We start from the raw sequence: 19,154 nt of genomic DNA on the forward strand, positions 1-19,154 counted from the left end.
AGGAAGAAGTCTTGGAGTGATTCCTATTAAAAATACGCAGGAGAACTCTTACATGGTACTTCTTTGATTTAGCAATTAGATGCACGACCACAAAGGTGGTGGATGTGAGATTTTTTTACTTCCCTGATCCTGGAGTATCATAGTGTTGACTTTATGATATTGGAATGCAGGAATAGTAACTTGGTTTTATTACTAGACTTTATTATGTGCCTTTTCAACACTCAACGGCGAGGCAGAAGGCCGTCGCGCGATGGCACAAGGGCTCTTTTTATGTTTCTTTCAAAACATTGCATTTTTAAAACTAAAATGAATAAAATACACAACTGAGTTCTAATAATCATTTTAATACATTTCTGCATTTTCATATGTGGGGATGTATAAGAACTAGACATAGAAGATCTGTCTGCAATTCACTATCTAAGTACATGTTTGAAACTCAAAAGAAGTTCTTTAGAAGTATGATGTCTATATTTTAATCATAACGAAATCCCAAGTTTGTTTCTGATTGTCAAATTAAAAAAATAAATCGTTCACTGACCCAGAATAGCCAGAAGTGTATTACTAGTAGTATATATGAAATGCTGTCTACCCTAATGGTATATTACTCATATATTTTCTATTCTCTTTCCCTTTCATAAATCAACAGAATCTCAACGTCAAACGGCGAAATCACGGTGACCAAGTCACAAGCACCTCCCACCCCACCCCTATCAGTACAAAAAAATCATCCCGCATCGTTGCACTTCAATCCATCCATCTCGCCCCAACCACTGATTCATCACGCGAGAGATCTCCACCAACACCAGCAGCATCAACAGCAGCAACACCATCAGCTCTCAGTGCCATCCAGTCACAACTCGACACATTCGGCGCTGACAGTCAGCACCCAGTCCGCCCCGTCGTCATTGTCGTCCTGTGCCCTCCTCGCCGGCGACAGCCACCACCACCTAGCGAAAGAGCAACAGGGTCTGCAGCTGAAACCGTCCGCGTCGTCCACCAGCACCAGCGCCGCCGTCACGCCCGGTGTAATCTCCCTCACCCTGGACGACGTGGAGCAGAAGATTTCCCCCCACTCGGTGGGCTCGTCGTCGTCCAAGCGGCATCGAAGTCTAACGCCCCCACCGCGAAAGATGAGTCCTGCGGGATCGATACAGCACTCGCACCGGGGCGACAACGATGACGACGACGACGACGGCGAGGACGAGGACAACCATTCCGCCAACCATGAGCTGGATGACTCTCCAAGTAAGCGATAAGGTTTCGTTTTTATTCCGATTTTAAGTAATAGCAAGTTCACTCACAAACATACACACTTCAACACACATGACATCGGAGGATCAGTTGGACTGGGTTGAATGAAGAGGAGGTAGAGGGGTCGCGAACACTTGAGGCAATTATAGCTAATTTAGAACAATATGAGCAGACGATATGCACATAATAATATGTGTGATCGAGTTCAAGAAAAAGTGAAGTCAGTGGTGTGGTGAGGCAATGTTTAGGGACGCATTTTGAATCCCTCTTCTACTCAACTTGTAGTTGACTCGAAGTGCGATTTTCTAACATCCATTCTTCTGAAAACTTCCGAAATGCAAGGGGACTGTATTGCTGCCCGTTGTCTAATACTAGTACTCGTGAACTTAAGTTGAATCTCCCCACCTCCCTCAAATGCGTTACATAATTTCTGAACAAACTTAAAGTCAAGGTGAAAGCGGCTTTCTTGGCTCAGGTGCTATGTCTCTAATGATGAATAACCCCAGCATTGTCGAAGCAGTACACAGAACCTAAAAAAGAGACGTATACCCTCTGAAAATAAAGTTTTTTACTCCCAGCAGTTACTGTAAAAATTTCAGCCGGATCCGTCACGTCAAGTGGGTGCTCAACAAGCAAAACTACATATTATAACTTTTTTAGTTTTTGACAAAATCACTCGCGGTTTTCGGATGCCTCTTCGTAATAACGTAAAGATTGTAAATGTCACTAATGAGCGGAAATGAATAACTACAGCGCCACATAGCAGCAAAAAAGTGGAAAGTATGTATGTTCCCATATATTTAGTCGATTTTTCCCATTGGTGTAAATAAGAGGGAAGGGTCCCTAGAAAAAAATAGCCCCCAGATTTGAAAAGTTTGTCAGCAGTGATATCAATTTTAAACATATAGCATAATGAAGTACTGAAAAAGTTTGAATACAAAAGTGTTGTCTACCATATTTATCCTATCATAATGAAATGAGTGGAAGGCAAATGAGCTTGTTTCTCATTTCTGAGAAAGATTCCTGTGGCTGTGTGTCAGTGAAGCTGCACTTAGTGTTAATTATACAAAGGCAATTTCTAATTGATTTTATCATGACTGTAATCGACTGATTTATGTTAAAGCAGGAATAGATATTTCAGTACTTAGCTTACTTTAAAGACTGCATGCAAAAAAATCCATTCCTGCTTAATTGATTTGAAAGCATTAGTAAGCTTGATATGAAGAGCAATGGAGAGCCACAAAAATATCAATCAAAGCAATCGTGGCATGTGGTTGTCCATCAAGGATTGGAGTGATTGTTTTCCAGCAGACTTCTGCTTTCCTAGCAGCATGATAATATCCACAATTCCCATCAGCATCCGGGGAGGATTTTTATCAGAATCCGAGAGGAATCCCCAACGGAATGCGAGAAGAATTCTAATTGCAATATCTGAAAAATTCCTTTCAGAATTCACACTGGATTCCTTTCGGTTTCATAGAGGGAGACCCTTCAAACCATGGAGGATTTTCTATAGAATCTCTCGTTGATTTGCTTCGGTATTCTTTCGGAATCGTTCGAAGATTTGCCTCGGAATCGTTCGGAAAATTGATACGGAATTCCTTGACGATTTGTATCAGAATGCTTTGACGATTTTCTTCGGAATCGATCGATGATCGGAATCCCTCTGACGGTTTGCTTCGGAATCATTCGATGATTTGCTTCGGAGTCTCTCAACGATTTGCTTCAACCTCCCTGGAGGATTCCCTTCGGAACCGCTGGAGAATTCTTTTCCGGATTCCTTAGTAACTTAATTCGAAGTCCGACGATTTGCTTCCACATCCCTGGAATATTTCCTACGAAAATCCTGAAACATTCACGTGGGTATTCATGGAGGATTTCCGACGGCATTTCTGGACCGTTGGAATTCTTGGAGGATTCCATTCTGAATCTCTAGAATATTCTCATGGAAATTCCTGAAACATTTCCGTTGAATTTTCTGGAATAATCCCGTCAGAATCACTGGAACATTCCTGTTCAAATTCCTGGAAATTCCCGTTGGAATTCCTGGAAGATGGAGGATCCCTAGAAGATTCTCATTTCGGCCTTAAGAATCCCAGGAGGTTTCCTTTGGAATGGTTGGAGGATTCCCGTCGAAATCTCAGGAGATTCTCGTCAGAATCCCTGGAACATTTCCGTCGGAATCACTAAAGGATTCTCATCGGAATCTTTGAAGGAATGTTGTATTTTTTTTTTCATTTAGGATAGATATAATATTTATGAATTATGCAAAAATATCCACAGCCTACCAGTGAGAACCTTACGGCGATCCGTCACATATTGTCCTATGAGTGTGTGGGACAAGCCGAGCGCTACTACACTTGGATGTAATAACCATACGCTATCAATTTGAGTCGTTGTAGCAATCATCGGCTGGTAAACAATCGCACTTCGATACTGTGGGCTACAGCAGAACGCACGAGCTCGAGAAAAAAGAATAAATATGGATAAGTAAATGTTCAAGAGCACTGACCTAACATAGCAACTTGTATCCTAGGAAAACAGAGTTCAAAACTAAGCACACCAAGGTGCACTCTTGGCTAATGTTCTGTTCAGGATGCATCTGATGCACCCCGACAAGGTGATGGTCTTCCGTGTTTGCTATTCAAAATCGTTTTGGAGGGAGTAATACGAAGGGCAGGGATTGACACGAGTGGTACGATTTCCACGAAGTCCGTCCAGTTGTTTGGTTTCACCACGAATTTGTATTGGTGGTGATGAAATCGAGGTGGTTGAAGAATTCATGTACTTGGGCTCACTGGCGACCTTTGATAACGATACCAGCAGAGAAATTCGGAGACGCATCATGGCAGGAAATCGTACATACTTTGGACTCCGCAAAACGCTCCGATCGAATAGAGTTCGCCTCCGTACCAAACTGACTATCTATAAAACGCCCATTAGACCGGTAGTTCTTTACGGACACGTGACCTGGACGATGCTCGTGGAGGACCAATGCGCTCTGGGAGTTTTCGAAAGGAAAATGCTGCGTGCCATCTAAGGTGGGGTGCAGATGGCGGACGGTACGTGGATGAGGCGAATAAACCACGAGTTGCATCAGCTGTTGGGAGAACCATCCATTGTTCACACCGCGAAAATCGGAAAACTGCGGTGGGCCGGACACGTAGTTTTAATGTCGGACAGTAATTTAGTGAAATAAGTTCTCGACAACGATCCGACGGGAACAAGAAGGCGTGGTGTACAGCGGGCAAGGTGGATTGATCAGGTGGAGGACGAATTGCGGTTGGCGACGTGCAGCCATGGGCCGACGTATCATCATCATTAACAAGTCCGAGTGTAAAGTCCTAAAGGAAAAAAAGCTGTGTCAATAGATCATCTGAGGCTTCCAGAACAGGCATTATTGGTGGATCTGAAACGTTGGAACTATGTCAGCACTTTAGGCATCTTTGTTTCGGCCACCGAGAACACAGTGTTGACCACAGTGCTTGAAAATCTGTTACATAGGTTGAAGATGGGCTCGTGTGATGTGCAGTCTGTGTAGGGCTGTTGTTATGAGGGCTGATGAGTAGAGTTTGTTTTCCTAAGGCGTCTGCGACAAAAGCGGAAGCTGTTGGTGGGCAGATTCACATGTACCTGGGCGGCCAAATGAACGTTTCTACCCTACGCTGGTGAATGACTGCAGCCGTTACTCCGTCGTCTACGCACTCCAGAGGAAATATGATGCTGAGGATGTAATCCGTGAATCAATCCGTTTGCTCTAGTTTAACCTTTCTTGGTAACTGTAGTAACCTTACTAAGGTTGCGCTACCTATATCACTAAAATGGGTAACAGATGCTTTTGTGAGCCGCTCCTAACATAGAAAACCTCCGGAAATTAGCAAATCCTCCCTTCCCTGTCAGCATACGATCATAGTTTCCACCTGGGTTGGTTACCCGATCTTTCCTAAGGTTGCTCGTATGCCGGCCAGCGCCACGAGAAGGTAGGAATAGGAGTTGCTGGGTAAGAGGCCAAGGACCGCGAAATGGGGTCCGTTTTATTCCTTCAGGTACGCATTACCCAGCATTTGCCAAACACAAAGATCAATAACGGTGCCGGCCACGTCTTACAGTCAGTAAGAAAAAAGAAATGATCATTAGTAGGTGGTTTTTGTTTACCTTTGCGTCTCCACAATAATCACAGGAAGGAATATTTGTTAATGGGAACACAGTCAGAAAAAAATATGTAAATTTACGTTTATTTTAATGCCATATTTGGAGCATGAAAATATAAGTAAAAGTAAACGAACGCGCTGTAATTTTAAATCTAAATCAATTGAAATTTTCACGATCGTGTGAACATAAAGCATATTGAAATTTTAATAAAAATAAATTTAAATTTACATGACGGTTGTAATTACAGCAAATCTACATTAGACATTATTTCATGTGTCATTTAATTTTCATCAATTTTTCTACAAATACTTTCCCCATAACGGGTTTTTCCCCATAACGGCGTTGCGACAATGGAAGTTGACCAAGTTTTTTAACCGTTGTGTGGCCGGCAACACACTTAACAGGCCGGCAGGGTACCCGGGTACCCACGAAACTAAAATGCTTATATCTCTGGAAATTTACAACCGATTTCAACAATTTTGGGCTTATTCGATTAATAATTTTCTCTTCTATCGAGACGTTATCAGAATGAACCGATCCGGTCAATTCGATTCCTGGAAAATCCGGATTTCCAGGAACATGTCCTGCATAAATGATACTGATCGTGGATTTCGGTAGCTAATCGGCAATATGGGTATCAAACTTCTTGAAATTTCATCAGTAGATTGATTTATATTGATTTGGGTCCACTAGAAGTGCAGACTTTCGTTTGGCCATAATAGAACAGGTTCCTCGAGGGGTCATAGGTAGCCATGAACATTGTTCAATGGAACATCAACAATATAGGTATCAAACTCCTTGAAATAAACTCTTGCGCATGTTCTTCATGATCCTAGGTTCACCAGACAAGTTGACACCGGAGGGGTCATTCTGGAAAAGGTTTTCCAGGAGCCGCGGTTGGCCAAAAACATTTCTCATTGGAACCCCAACAAAATGGGTGTCATGAAATTGTCTCAAGTGTTTATTTCTGATCTATTTGGGTTCATCAAACAAGTTCACCCCGGATTTCCAATTCCGGAATAGGTTCCCTGAGGAGTCAAGAGTGTTCATAAACATTTTCAAAGCTGCATTTTGTTTTAAATCAATTTTTCTAGCAATAGGAGTGCAAAATCAATGCAAGGACCACTCATTGACGCCGGGTGACCAGCAGGAGACCCACCATAAGATTCCGGACACTCGGAGATATGATCGATTCCAGAAATTCTTCTAGACATATGTGACTTTTCATAAACCGTTTGTTAAAACATTGCCGCATTAAAACCAATACATGCACTACTCTTCGATCGTAGGTGGCCTCTATCTGGTACTACGAAAGTTTATTCTAGAAATTTGCGCCTTTTTGCCTTTCTCGTATTTTTATAAACAATCCGTTGTAAAGTAATGTGCAGGGCCATTAATTCACTCCAGGTGGACACTAAGTTATCCTTGGGAAGCTCCGGATCATCCGGAGCAGTGGTCAATTCTTGAAATTCGTCATTTGTTGTGAGAGCAAAATTAATGCAAGGGCTGGTCCCCAAATGGTGCTCCAGAAGTGCAGGGACATCCAGAGCAGTGGTCAATTATTGCAGTTCGTTCTAGAAACTTTCGAAAATCGTTTGTAATAGCAGTATAGAAGCAGAGTCTTTGCTCGCGCTTAGAATCATAGAGGCGTAACTGTATTGATCGATTTCTCTTCATCGATTTTATATTTGCTTCAGGTGGAAAATGAAATCATCCTTCATTACAATCATGAACCTTTGGCAAACTACCGCAATTCACTACATTGATAAGAAGAAAACATCGTCGAAAATAAACCGATCAATACAAATACGACCAATGATTCTAAGCGCGAGAATATCATTCATTGATCCCGAGTGGCCACCAAGAAGTCCTCCTGAAATACCGGAATTCCCGAATCAATCGTCATTTCTTACATTTTGTTTTCAACAGTTGCGTAATCGTGAACCATTTTTTGCAACAAAGTAAATCACGGTGTGTCTGTGACCATTATTAACGAAAAAAATGTCCATCCATTCTGAACTCGCCTTTCGAAAGATATAATATCCAGGCGTCTGCTATGAAAATTTCAAAATCTTTCATCTAGGGAATCGAAAGTTATAGCAGTTACAAATTTAATGATTTTTGCGTTCGATATCTCACTAATATGCAACCATATATACCGTGAATTTCCTCCTGATTACATCCAAATAAATTATCATCAAATATGCAATTTGCAACCTCAATCAACTATAACCTAAAACCTATTCTTTGAATAATAGAAAAAAATAGCAAAAGATGTTAGAGATAACATTGTACAAATATCGATGGCAAAATAGACAATACAACCAAAATACAGTATTCAAATTACAGAATTATTGCACTTCAATCTCCTAATCTTACCAAAGTGTGAATATTGTCTATGACAAACAAGTAACTACACTCTGTATGATGATTCTGCTTTTATTAAATATGATAATAATTGGTAACATAGAATACCGCGCTGAAACAATGTTGTCTTTCATGGGTACTGGGTAGTTAGTAAGACTAGTAACCAACATTTAAACAACAATGCACATCATTTGTTGTCAGTTATACAACCATCATCCAGTTCTATTCAAGCAGTGGTACGAAAACGAGCTCCATTTGGGAAAAAAATGGGAAAGGCTAGATCACTCGAGGAAAATCGCCTTTTCCGAGAACGGTAGACGGAAAAAGCATATATGCACCACTTTGGAACGTTTCAACAATTTAACTGATTTGCTGAAAAACGATGCATTTACTTCATAAATTAATGCATTTACTACATAAATTAACTGACACAGGGAATACTAGTATCCGACTAGAAGATGGAAACCATCGCATTTCCATGAAGCCAGGTAAGAAAATGAGAGATTTCAAAAGACTGAAACTATTTAAGAAATATTTCACTGTCATGAGACGATTTTAGTACAATTCCATTTAATTCCACCAAATCATATTACATACCGTATTTCGACCTCAACTGTATGTTCGTCTTCAGTGTCTCGTACTTGACTCGACTCAAGTCGAGACACTGAAGACGACCTTACAGGTCAACAGACTAAATACTCACGCTCTTCTAATGTGGACGTGTACTATACACGTATGGAAGTGTTGGCTTGACAAATGGATTGCGAGTGATTTGACTATGCGTCCAATTTAGGAATCTCGAGCTCATTCAGTAGCCTCTAGGTTGCGAAGGCCGATGGAGGTCCTTCGTAGCTTAGTTGGTTAAAGCACTAGTCTAGCGTACTGCAGGGTCGTGGGTTCGAGTCCTACCGAGGGAAAAGTGGTTACCTCCAATACATTTTCAATTCATTATCTTCCACAAAATGTACATATTCACATATAAGTATTCATAACATTGTAAATTAATTTATGTAGTAAATGCATTATTTTATGAAGTAAATGCATCGTTTTTCAGCAAATCAGTTAAATTGTTGAAACGTTTCAAAGTGGTGCATATATGCTTCTTCCGTTTACCGTTCTCGGAAAAAGCGGTTTTCCTCGGGTGATCTAGCCTTTCCCATTTTTTTTCCAAATGGAACTCGTTTTCGTACCACTGCTTGAATCGAACTGGATGATTGTTGTATAACTGACAACAAATGATGTACATTGTTGTTTAAATGTTGGTTACTAGTCTTACTAACTACCCAGTATCCATGAAAGACAAAATTGTTTCAGCGCGGTATTCTATGTTACCAACTATTATCATATTTTATAAAAGCAGAATCATCATACAGAGTGTAGTTACTTATCTGTCATAGACAATATTCACACTTTGGTATGATTAGGAGATTGAAGTACAATAATTCTGAATACTGTATTTTGGTTGTATTGTCTATTTTACCATCGATATTAGTACAATGTTATCTATAACATCTTTTGCTATTTTTTTTTCTATTATTCGAAGAATAGGTTTTAGGTTATAGTTGATTGAGGTTGCAAATTGCATATTTGATGATAATTTATTTGGATGTAATTAGGAGGAAATTCACGGTATATATGGTTGCGTATTAGTGAGACATCGAACGCAAAAATCATTAAATTTGTAACTGCTATAACTTTTGATTCCCTAGATGAAAGATTTTGAAATTTTCATAGCAGACGCCTGGATATTATATCTTTCGAAAGGCGAGTTCAGAATGGATGGACATTTTTTTTCGTTAATAATGGTCACAGACACACCGTGACTGATAATCTGTGTGAAAAAAAAATGTAACTAGATGCGTTCCCTCAGTAGATGAAGAAACCAACTAGTCTAATTAGTTTCATCTACCTCTCTGCCCGTGACGGCCAATCAATGGCGGATTAAATATTCAGACTCATCTCCTGTTTATTGATTTCAAAGCAGCGGACGATTCAGTGAAAAGAAATTAGCTGTGGCAGATTATGTCTAAACATGGTTCTCCGGCGAAGCTGATTACGATGATACGTGCAACGCTTGATGGCTCCAAATAAAGTAGTCGGGTTGCAGACGACATATCAACCGCGTTTGTGACCGTGGAAAGATTGAAGCAGAGTGATGCACTTTCAAATTTATTCTAAATATTGCACTTGAGGGGATGATTAGGAGATCTGGCGTGAAGGAGAATGGCACTATCATCTCATGGTCGCATATACTCCTGATATTTGCGGACGACATTGACTGCATTGGTAACGATCGCAGGATAGTTGCGGAGGCTTTTGCCCTAATGAAGAGGGAGCCGGCGAGGATAGGCTAAACCATCAACTCTGAATCGTAAGGATGTAAAAAGAGGCGGACCGGAAAGCTTTTCGCGTTTTCGAGTGCTACGTACAATTCTCGATGGGAAACTAAAAAAAGATGTGTGTCGCAGACGCAAGAATCACGAGCTGTATCATGTGTATAAAGAAGGGAATATTGTGAATCGTATACAATATGGCAAACTCCAGTCACTCACTAATGTCGGCCGGTCACTAATGTCGGAAGAAAGAATAGCAAAATAATATTGACCAGAGATCCGGATAGACTTCATGGAGGGCCACGAACACGCTAGCTGCTGCACGCGGTGGAATCGGACCTGGGAACCCTAAACGATTATGAAAACTGAAGGAACATTACCCAAGATTGACAATTATGGAGCTCTATACGTCAGTCATAGGTTATTTAGAGCTTCTAGTGGAATGTCTGGAACTTGTCATAAGACGATTTCGTACTATACCCTTTTATTCCGCCACTTGAAGTGAACGAACGATTTATTGAAAGTCCCAGTATTATTGGTGTATTTGAACGATTGGCCACTCCTTTGGATTTTCTAGAACCTCAGAAGGTCCACCTTGTGGATATCCGTTTAGATTGCATCAATTATGCTCTCACATTTCTCAACAAGTGATTTCTAAAAACTCACAACTTTCTAGGACTACCTAAAAAATTGGCACATCCTCGAATTGATTTTGATCGCACACTGCTACAAAAAAAAGTCGCAGCTTTCTAGGGCGAGTTTCTACAATTGATTACCTTTTCGGCTATTCCGGAGCTTCTGGAGCACCACTTACTGGCCTCCCGGGGTCAACGTTTGGTTCTTGCAATTATAGTTCTCTCATTTTGATGCATAAATCGTTTTATGAAACAGTACGGTCTACAAGGATGAATTTAAAAATAGGCCCTTTCTCTGAATGTTTCGGAGTTCTCGGAGGACCATTTAGCGGAATTTTGCTCTCACATTCATAACAAACCACTGTATACTAGGACGATTTTCAAGAATTTATCTTTACTCCGGGTGTCCCGGACCTTCAGTGCAACTTGATGACCAATCGTGGTCAATGCGTTGTTCATGCAATGATTTTACTCTCACAATTACAACAAGTAATAGTTTCTAGGACGGATTTCCAGAATTGGCATTACGCCAACAATAGATTTTTAGTCCAACATTTGAAAAGGGCGTAACAGCCAAAATTTATTCTTTCCCGTTCTTCGTCTATGTATAAAGCTTTGTATGTAGATGAGGAATCAGGAAGAATAAATTTTGGCTGTTACGCCCTTTTCAAATGACAAATACCTAGAGTTATAAAAAATCGCAGCTTCAAAATATAATCTTCTACACCTGGTCATTTCTCCTGATGGTGGACCACTTAGTTGCCTTCTGGGTTCAAAGGGTGGTCTTCGCATTGATTTTGCTCTCAACACACGGGTTACAAAAAAAACGGGTTGCTCTCAACACACGGGTTAACAGCCTACGGGGAACCTGTCCTGGAATGGAAACTATAAAGTTAGCACATCTGGGGCCCTAAAAGAATCAGAAACAAACTGCTGAGGCAATTTCAAGAAGTTTGATGTCCATATTGTTGAGGTTTCATTGAAACATGTTTATGGGTATTCTTGGCCCCACTGGGAACTTGTTCCGGAACTTGTTTGAAGTTTAAAAAAATGTCGGAACCCCTCCCTCCACCTCTACTGAATCAAAATTTTAGTTAACCCGTACAATCGATTTTGGCCGTCATTATTGTGGATGTGACAGAGTTTCAACCTCCTACTATGAAAATTCATTTAGATATCGCGAATTGGATTCCAAAAAGGTACCCGGGTACCCAGTCGGCCACACAAAAGTTAAAGATTACTATGTCCAAAACTCGATTTGTGCAATAGCACAACATGTAAGAGGTTTACTTTGAAAAATGTATTGAAAGGTAACCAATCCCTTCGGAGGGGTTGGATCTCACGACCCCAGTATGCTAGACGGGTGCTTTCCCTACTAGGTTACGAAGGACCTCCGTCGTCCTCCGCAGCTCAGCGGGTACTGATGGGTCCAAATTCCCTCCATCAGGCATGTTCAACTCTTTGACAAAAGATGACGACTCCGCTACAAATCCGACGCACATTACGAAACTCGATAACGACCGAACCAAGCAGTACGCAAACGATCCCCTCCCGGCACTCGCGCCTAATGACTGATTTGAAACAGTAATAAAATTAATTAGAGATGGAATTCTTCTAGTCCAAACATAATGTGTTATTTTCCTCTCAATTTAATTTAAAATACTTATGTAAAATCAAATGTATGTAATATTTTCGCAAACAGGAAGAGCCAGCCTAGGGCTGAAGTCTTTTTGATGAAGAGTAATAAAAAAGTTCGCGCCCGAAAAAGAAGTGCGTGCATAGGAAAATAGGTTAATTTTTTTAATAGTTAGAGTAACAAATTACATGTTCACTATTTTACCATTTTTGGCACAGACTTTTGTAGTACAGAAATGAGCCTAATAAATAAACTATTTGAAAAAAAAACCGTTCAGCAATCGACGTGATGTACCGGCAATGATTAGGCCCTCAACTTCATGCAACAAACATATATAATATTACACTATTAAACGCGAAATGATAGTTAAATCTTGAGCGTTAAATCATTCGAAATGTTTAGTTAAATTCTTGTCAGCTAGATAATTGTCTGGGACAAATTTAATTATTTATAGATCTATCGATGACACATATCGTTAGCACATACTTTACCAGGAATTATGATTATGTGAGAACAATTTGGCGGTCGTAAAACACTAAGCACTGCTAGTTCGTTGGGTACGCCTATGTACGCAGCATGATATGATGCTGCTCGAATTAGCCAAGACGGTTGATGTTGTCACACTTGAACGCTGCTTGCTCATACAACCCTCCGATTCTTGCAGTGTGTGTATAAACACGAGACCGCCGATGATGAAGCAACCAATTTAAGAACACCACAGTTTTTCAATTTCCGAGTCAATTAATTTGACATTCTCCATTAACGCTTAATTTACGCTAAACAGTTGTCTAAGTGCGGTGCTTTATTCGTTATTACCGAAGCGCGAGCAGAAAGAGAGCGAGAGCAACTGGCGTGTGTGGTAGATGCATTCTTCATAGACGTCAACGGTTCATACTGGTATTGAGGACAGAATATTTAAATCGATTCCTAATGGAGCGTTTATTGGGATCACACATTGATTGCTAACCTAACACCGTCAGTCGAATGCAACCCGCTGCATGGCTAATTAGGGCCTATGGTTGAGAAATCTCAGATCGGCTTGGTAATAATAGATTTTTTACTTTTGATTTGTTGTGCAGCTATTATTGACTTACATCGTTGTTTTATGGCTCTACATTCATACTGGAACTTATCCTGTTTATTAAATTTGATCTTTAGCAGTTGTTTCCCCGTAATATCAATAAATTTGATTTGGAACATATGAGTTGGAAGCACTCAAAATAAGAATATGTATATCCAACAGTTCAACTAAGCTATGGGCCGCGTTACCCTATATGACTTTATGACATACCTATACGACATCTCAACCAATAAATTTACACAACTCAAATACCTGTGATCAAAATCAAATCATTAAAATACATTTTCCCCAAATAGATGAACTCACAATCAACCAAACCAACTGCAACGTCGTCGACGGGATCGACCTGGACGACATCAAGGAGTTCGCGAAGGCCTTCAAACTGCGCCGGTTGTCACTGGGCCTCACGCAAACCCAAGTGGGCCAAGCGCTATCCGTCACCGAGGGGCCGGCCTACAGCCAAAGTGCCATCTGCAGGTAAATGCGCCGTGAAATTCTCGTTAATTTGCTCATTCCACAAACCCAAAACTCAACGCTCGATTCTTGACTCGCCCGAAAGTTTCGATTCCGTCCTTGTTTAACGCCTTCAACCACCACCGTCCTCGTGCCCGTAATTTGCATATTTTTCGTCGTCCTCATTTGATTAAATCGCCACAAGGTCCGTAAATTACAGGCTGCGAATAATTTTAAATAATCGTACAGGGTGGTGGTGGTTGAGGTTGAGCAGACGCCGCCGGTGAACAAAAAATCACAGGTGAAAGCAAAGGAAAATTGGAAAGCTCTCAGCGAAAATTCGGCAAAGGATTACGACAGAATAAAATGAGACAGAATGAGTAAAAACGGTGCCAGGACATTGTTCTTCCTTGTTTATGTTTCATTTACGTTAATCATTATTCATAATCAATGGACTAGCGGATTAATTTTCGTTTTTCTTTCTTTCGCTCATTTTGATTTCGGGCAACGTTTGTGTTTTCTCGTTGTCACCGCATTCGGAATTATACGTACCTCTACATCATATCTTCTTGCTCCATCATAATGTTTTCGTTTACGAATGCAAACTGCTACTACGTCACACACCATCGTTCCCGCCTACCGCATCACCATGGTCACCGCCCGTCGCCTACTATTTCTGTGTGTGCCACTGTGCCAAAATGCAAATTTTCCTCTGACGTGGGATCTCCGATGTGCAGCGCCCTTGCAGCTCAGATGTACTGTGCAGCTCAACTCTCGTCCCAGCAGCAGCAAATGTATGTATTTTGTCAACACTTACTTTTTCGTTCGGTTTTCCATTTTTTATTCTTATAAATGTGTAGAAAAGGTTGTAGTTTTTATTATCATTCATTTATTTGTTTGGTTTGTTTGCTTTTCCGTCTGCTCTACTTTTATTGGCTTTCTGTTCCGCTTGGCATCAAGTTTTATCATTGGGATCAACATTTAGTTCCTTTTTGGTCAAAGGATATTAATCTCATGAATCACTGCGGCATGGCATTGTTCAACTTTCTCACAAATTACTTATTGAGAATGTACAAGATTTTTTGCATAAGTAGACTTTTAGTAAAATATATGTAACAATAGACCCTCAGGTGAGTAATTCGATGGAATGTGTCTAACTTCATAGCTTAGTCTAATAAGTGCATGGAATGCTTCGTTTATTATTTTTTACATCATCCCAAGAATTGGCCAGGGCATTGTTTTGCTTTCAATTTTATTTATGTTAAACGTTTATTTTTCAAAAAAAAAATGTCTAAGCAACAAGAATTACCGAAATTTCAATGTCCTGGCAAATTCCAATGCTTTACGAAACAGTAAAATCAACATTCTTCAAAATATACTGAAATCTATTGGCTGCTTTTTGTTTGATTGGAAACTCTATTAATCAAAGATGATTCGAAAACCGATTACTCATTTGATTTAACTTTTTCTCCTAATGTATTTTTGTCTTGTTCTTTCTTCCTTTCATTTGTTGGAAATTTAATAAAATCACATTCAAACGTAATAATGTTCCTAATCACAAACACACGATTGTCTGTGCTGTTTTGCACCCCATTCTACCCTTTACGGGCAACCATCCAATAATTGAAAATACGAAGGTTTGAAAAACTTGACATTACCCCCAAAAGCGCCCAGAAGATCAAGCCCGTTCTGGAGCGCTGGATGAAGGAGGCCGAGGAAAGGTACGTTTGTTTGAATTTCTGCAAATCTTTTTAAATCTTTTATACATAAAAACTCTCGATGTGCAACTCAAATCTCGCCTAGTGTCTTTTGTGTTTGATTACTGACGTTGAAACTTGAATACAATTTTCTAACCCGTCGCGTGTTGTTGTTTTACAGCCACTCTTCAAGGTTTAAGTCAGGCCAGAACCATTTGACCGACTTCATTGGGGTGGAACCATCGAAGAAGCGGAAAAGGCGAACCTCTTTTACGCCTCAGGCGTTGGAGTTGTTAAATGGACATTTCGAGCGGAATACTCATCCGTCTGGTAAGTGTTGTTGATAAGCTGATGACTATATTTCATTTGTAAGTTTTTCTTGGTAGCTTTTTTTGCCCAAATTCAGTTATTTGGTAGATTTAGAAATATGATATAATGATGCTAATAATCTATTCAGATTACAAGCTTTATAACTAGATACAATATAAAACTATAATATAATATGTGAACTTTGACATCAATATTCTTCTTATCAATTGATAAAGCACTATATTATTGGCTTCTATCGAAACAGAGTGCATTTGGACTTGAGTATTTGTTCAAATAAAAATGCTGAAAATCATAATACTTTTACTGCTTTACAAGGTATTGTGCCTTGCAACCAAATGACAACTCTTGTGATTACACCCAGGTTTTTTTTTACGCGGTTTGGTTTTAGTCGTTATAGACCTTTAGCGTCAATAAAACAATGAGTTAAACCCACGAAAAAATTCACAAAAAAATTAAAGAAAATTCAGGTGGTATTTAAAAAGCTGTGAAAGTTCGAGTTAACCAAGAGATTAATGAATTCCAACCGTGTAAAAAAAAACCTGGGTGTATTTTGTTAAGAAAATTATTTTGAGCTTTTTAGTGGAATGTCTTCACTTGTCATAAGACGAGTTTGTACAATCCCCTTGAATTCCACCACTTAATTGTATCTTGACAGATACGTATTTCGACCTCAACAGTAAGGCCGTCGAGTCAAGTACGAGACACTGAAGACGGCCTTACTGTTGAGGTCGAAATACGTATCTGTCAAGATACAATTAAGTGGTGGAATTCAAGGGGATTGTACAAACTCGTCTTATGACAAGCTGGGTGTATTTCCAATGCTCTCATAGATGTGGGAAATTTATCCGCAGTACAAAAAACATGTGCTATCAAAGCATTCATCGCCACAATCCACCACGTGGGGGCCGAATTTTCAAACATATCAAAGTAGCTTTTTCCCTGGAGGTATGTTTTTCTTAGGTGACTATTTGGCGCTCATTTTTTGGGGTTAGGGAAAAAAGGTCGAAAGACAAAAGGTCTAAAGGACAAATGGTCGAAAGACAAAAGGTCGAAGGGACAAATGGTCGAAAAGGACAAAAGATCGAAAGGGACAAAAGGTCGAAAGGACAAAACGTCGAACGGGACAAAAGGTCGAAATGGACAAGGAACTGAAACGGAGAGAGTCAATCTAGCATCAGAACTGCCCTATGCCCTGCCCAAAAACTCTGCTCTTTTATTTTTCACAATGTTTAACAATTAAATAAAATTCATTCAGTGAGTACAACTAATAGATGGATGTTGAATTTTCTAAATGTCACTTCGATATGTCAAAATGGTGCACGCCGCACATCAAATACATCGGCGTATATTACACGCCAGTTTTTTTCAATGCGTGCGCCTGCGTGGCTGCCGAGTACGCTATTTTGACAGCTCGAAGCGACACTAAAATAGTTTAAAATAAAAGAGCAACTTTTTTGCCAACTATATAGGACAACTCAAGTTTTATTCATTTCCTAAATCAACAATGTTTATATCACTAACAGAACTATCTAGATATTCATAATATTGTTTCATAGTAATAACGCCTTCTTTGAAAATTGCTCATTCTTCAACTTTGATTGATGTAATCAGTGTTTTATTTCTGCTTGAAGTTAAATGCATTTCATAAATTCTTTTGGAATATACCCAACTTGTTATCAACTTGTTCTTGATCGACCTTTTGTCCCTTTCGACCTTTTGTCCTTTTCGACCTTTTGTCCCGTTTGACCTTCTGTGCCTTTCGACCTTTTGTCCTTTCGACCTTCTGTCCCTTTCGACGTTTTGTCTTTTCGACCTTTTGTCCTTTCGACCTTTTGTCTTTCGACCTTTTGTCATAGATTCCATTTTTTGTTGCGATTGAAAATAAGCGGAGTAGTAGATTTTTTATGAGCGGTACAATATCGTTCCAAAAATGAATTGAATATGTACAAGTTACAGTGATGACTCGATTTTTATCACGCCCCAATTTGGTCTGCCACCAATTTCGTCTACCATCAATTTGCTGACAGCTACGACGCCTGAGTTTTGAAAACAAACTAACGATTCCCATTTATTGCTATTTTAGTTTCTCTAACATTTAGCGGTACATTTTATGATGAACCAGAAAGGCATCACATCCCGCTAAGTGGATTAATCTGGGTTTTGTTAACTTCTTTTCCGTCATGTGTGTGATGGGAACGCGATGGCACAAATCACCCAAATTGAGGTGAACTTGCCCCTGGAGCCGACGCACAGCGCTTCGAACGTATGGAACTACGGGACAAAAATCATAACTTACATTCTACACGTTTTAACTCAATGGCGTCTTTGAGAAAATGATTGTAAACTATTTGCATTATTGAATGTTAAATTGATAATTGCATTAGTGGCGTAAACGCCAAATTTCATAACATATAATACACTTCGTATAATTCGGAGACGAGCCAGCCTCGGGCTGCAAGTCTCCTAAATAAAGACAAAAAAAAAAAACTTCGTATAATCGAGATCGTTTTGGGAAAATTGTCACTTATGATAAAAACTACTACTTGCGTAATTGACCTATGGTGAACAGATAATTGCATAAATGCCGTAAACGCCAGATTTTACGATATGCCTCAAAAAACCAGGATCTTTTTACGAAAAATATGTGATATTATAATGTGGTATGCAAACAGTTTTAATTACAACAATTGACCAATTTCCAATTGATCATCTCATAAGTGACTTAAACGCCAGCTCTCATGTTTTATACTATAAAGAATCAGAATATCCTTAGTGTTGATTTGAGGGATTGTTTTTTAACGACGGTATCAGAAATCATTGGAACTTGTTATATTTTTTCTCCAAGTTTGCTTATTTGGTAGGCTCAGGCGTGTCTAACTCTTTACGGAGCCATGGCTCTTTGTGATATGTACAATCATATCATCTTATTATGAAGTTAGTAACAGAGGGGTAGAAGCCAGCGTACTCGTGGTGACTGGGATCATCATCAGAATGAAGGAAATTTGCTTTTAACTATGAAATACTACGTTAACTATGAAATCATGGGCAGTAGAGCAACAAGCAGATTTTCATCAATATCCTCCGAGAATGTTCGTTTGTAGGTCTATGTCCTATGCGTCCATCAAAACCCTATTTCCATTCAAGTTTCACCGTCCTTGAGCTCTCTACCGAAAATTTCTGCATAATGCTTGGCGAGGTACAATTCATCAGGTCTTGCAA

The 19,154-nt window shown here is 39.7% G+C and overlaps 1 protein-coding gene across 1 annotated transcript in view; it reads left to right on the forward strand.

Moving 5' to 3' along the window:
- LOC134223131 (uncharacterized) overlaps positions 1–19,154 on the forward strand; it is a 120,155-nt gene that overhangs the window by 78,322 nt on the left and 22,679 nt on the right. Inside the window, exons 5-9 of the mRNA XM_062702270.1 lie at positions 647–1,245; positions 13,752–13,932; positions 14,646–14,702; positions 15,546–15,629; positions 15,787–15,935. Of these exons, the coding sequence (XP_062558254.1) occupies positions 647–1,245; positions 13,752–13,932; positions 14,646–14,702; positions 15,546–15,629; positions 15,787–15,935 (1,070 nt within the window). The remainder of the gene's footprint in view (positions 1–646; positions 1,246–13,751; positions 13,933–14,645; positions 14,703–15,545; positions 15,630–15,786; positions 15,936–19,154) is intronic.

This window comes from Armigeres subalbatus, chromosome 3, assembly GCF_024139115.2.
Source record: "Armigeres subalbatus isolate Guangzhou_Male chromosome 3, GZ_Asu_2, whole genome shotgun sequence".
NCBI classification, from domain to species: domain Eukaryota; kingdom Metazoa; phylum Arthropoda; class Insecta; order Diptera; family Culicidae; genus Armigeres; species Armigeres subalbatus.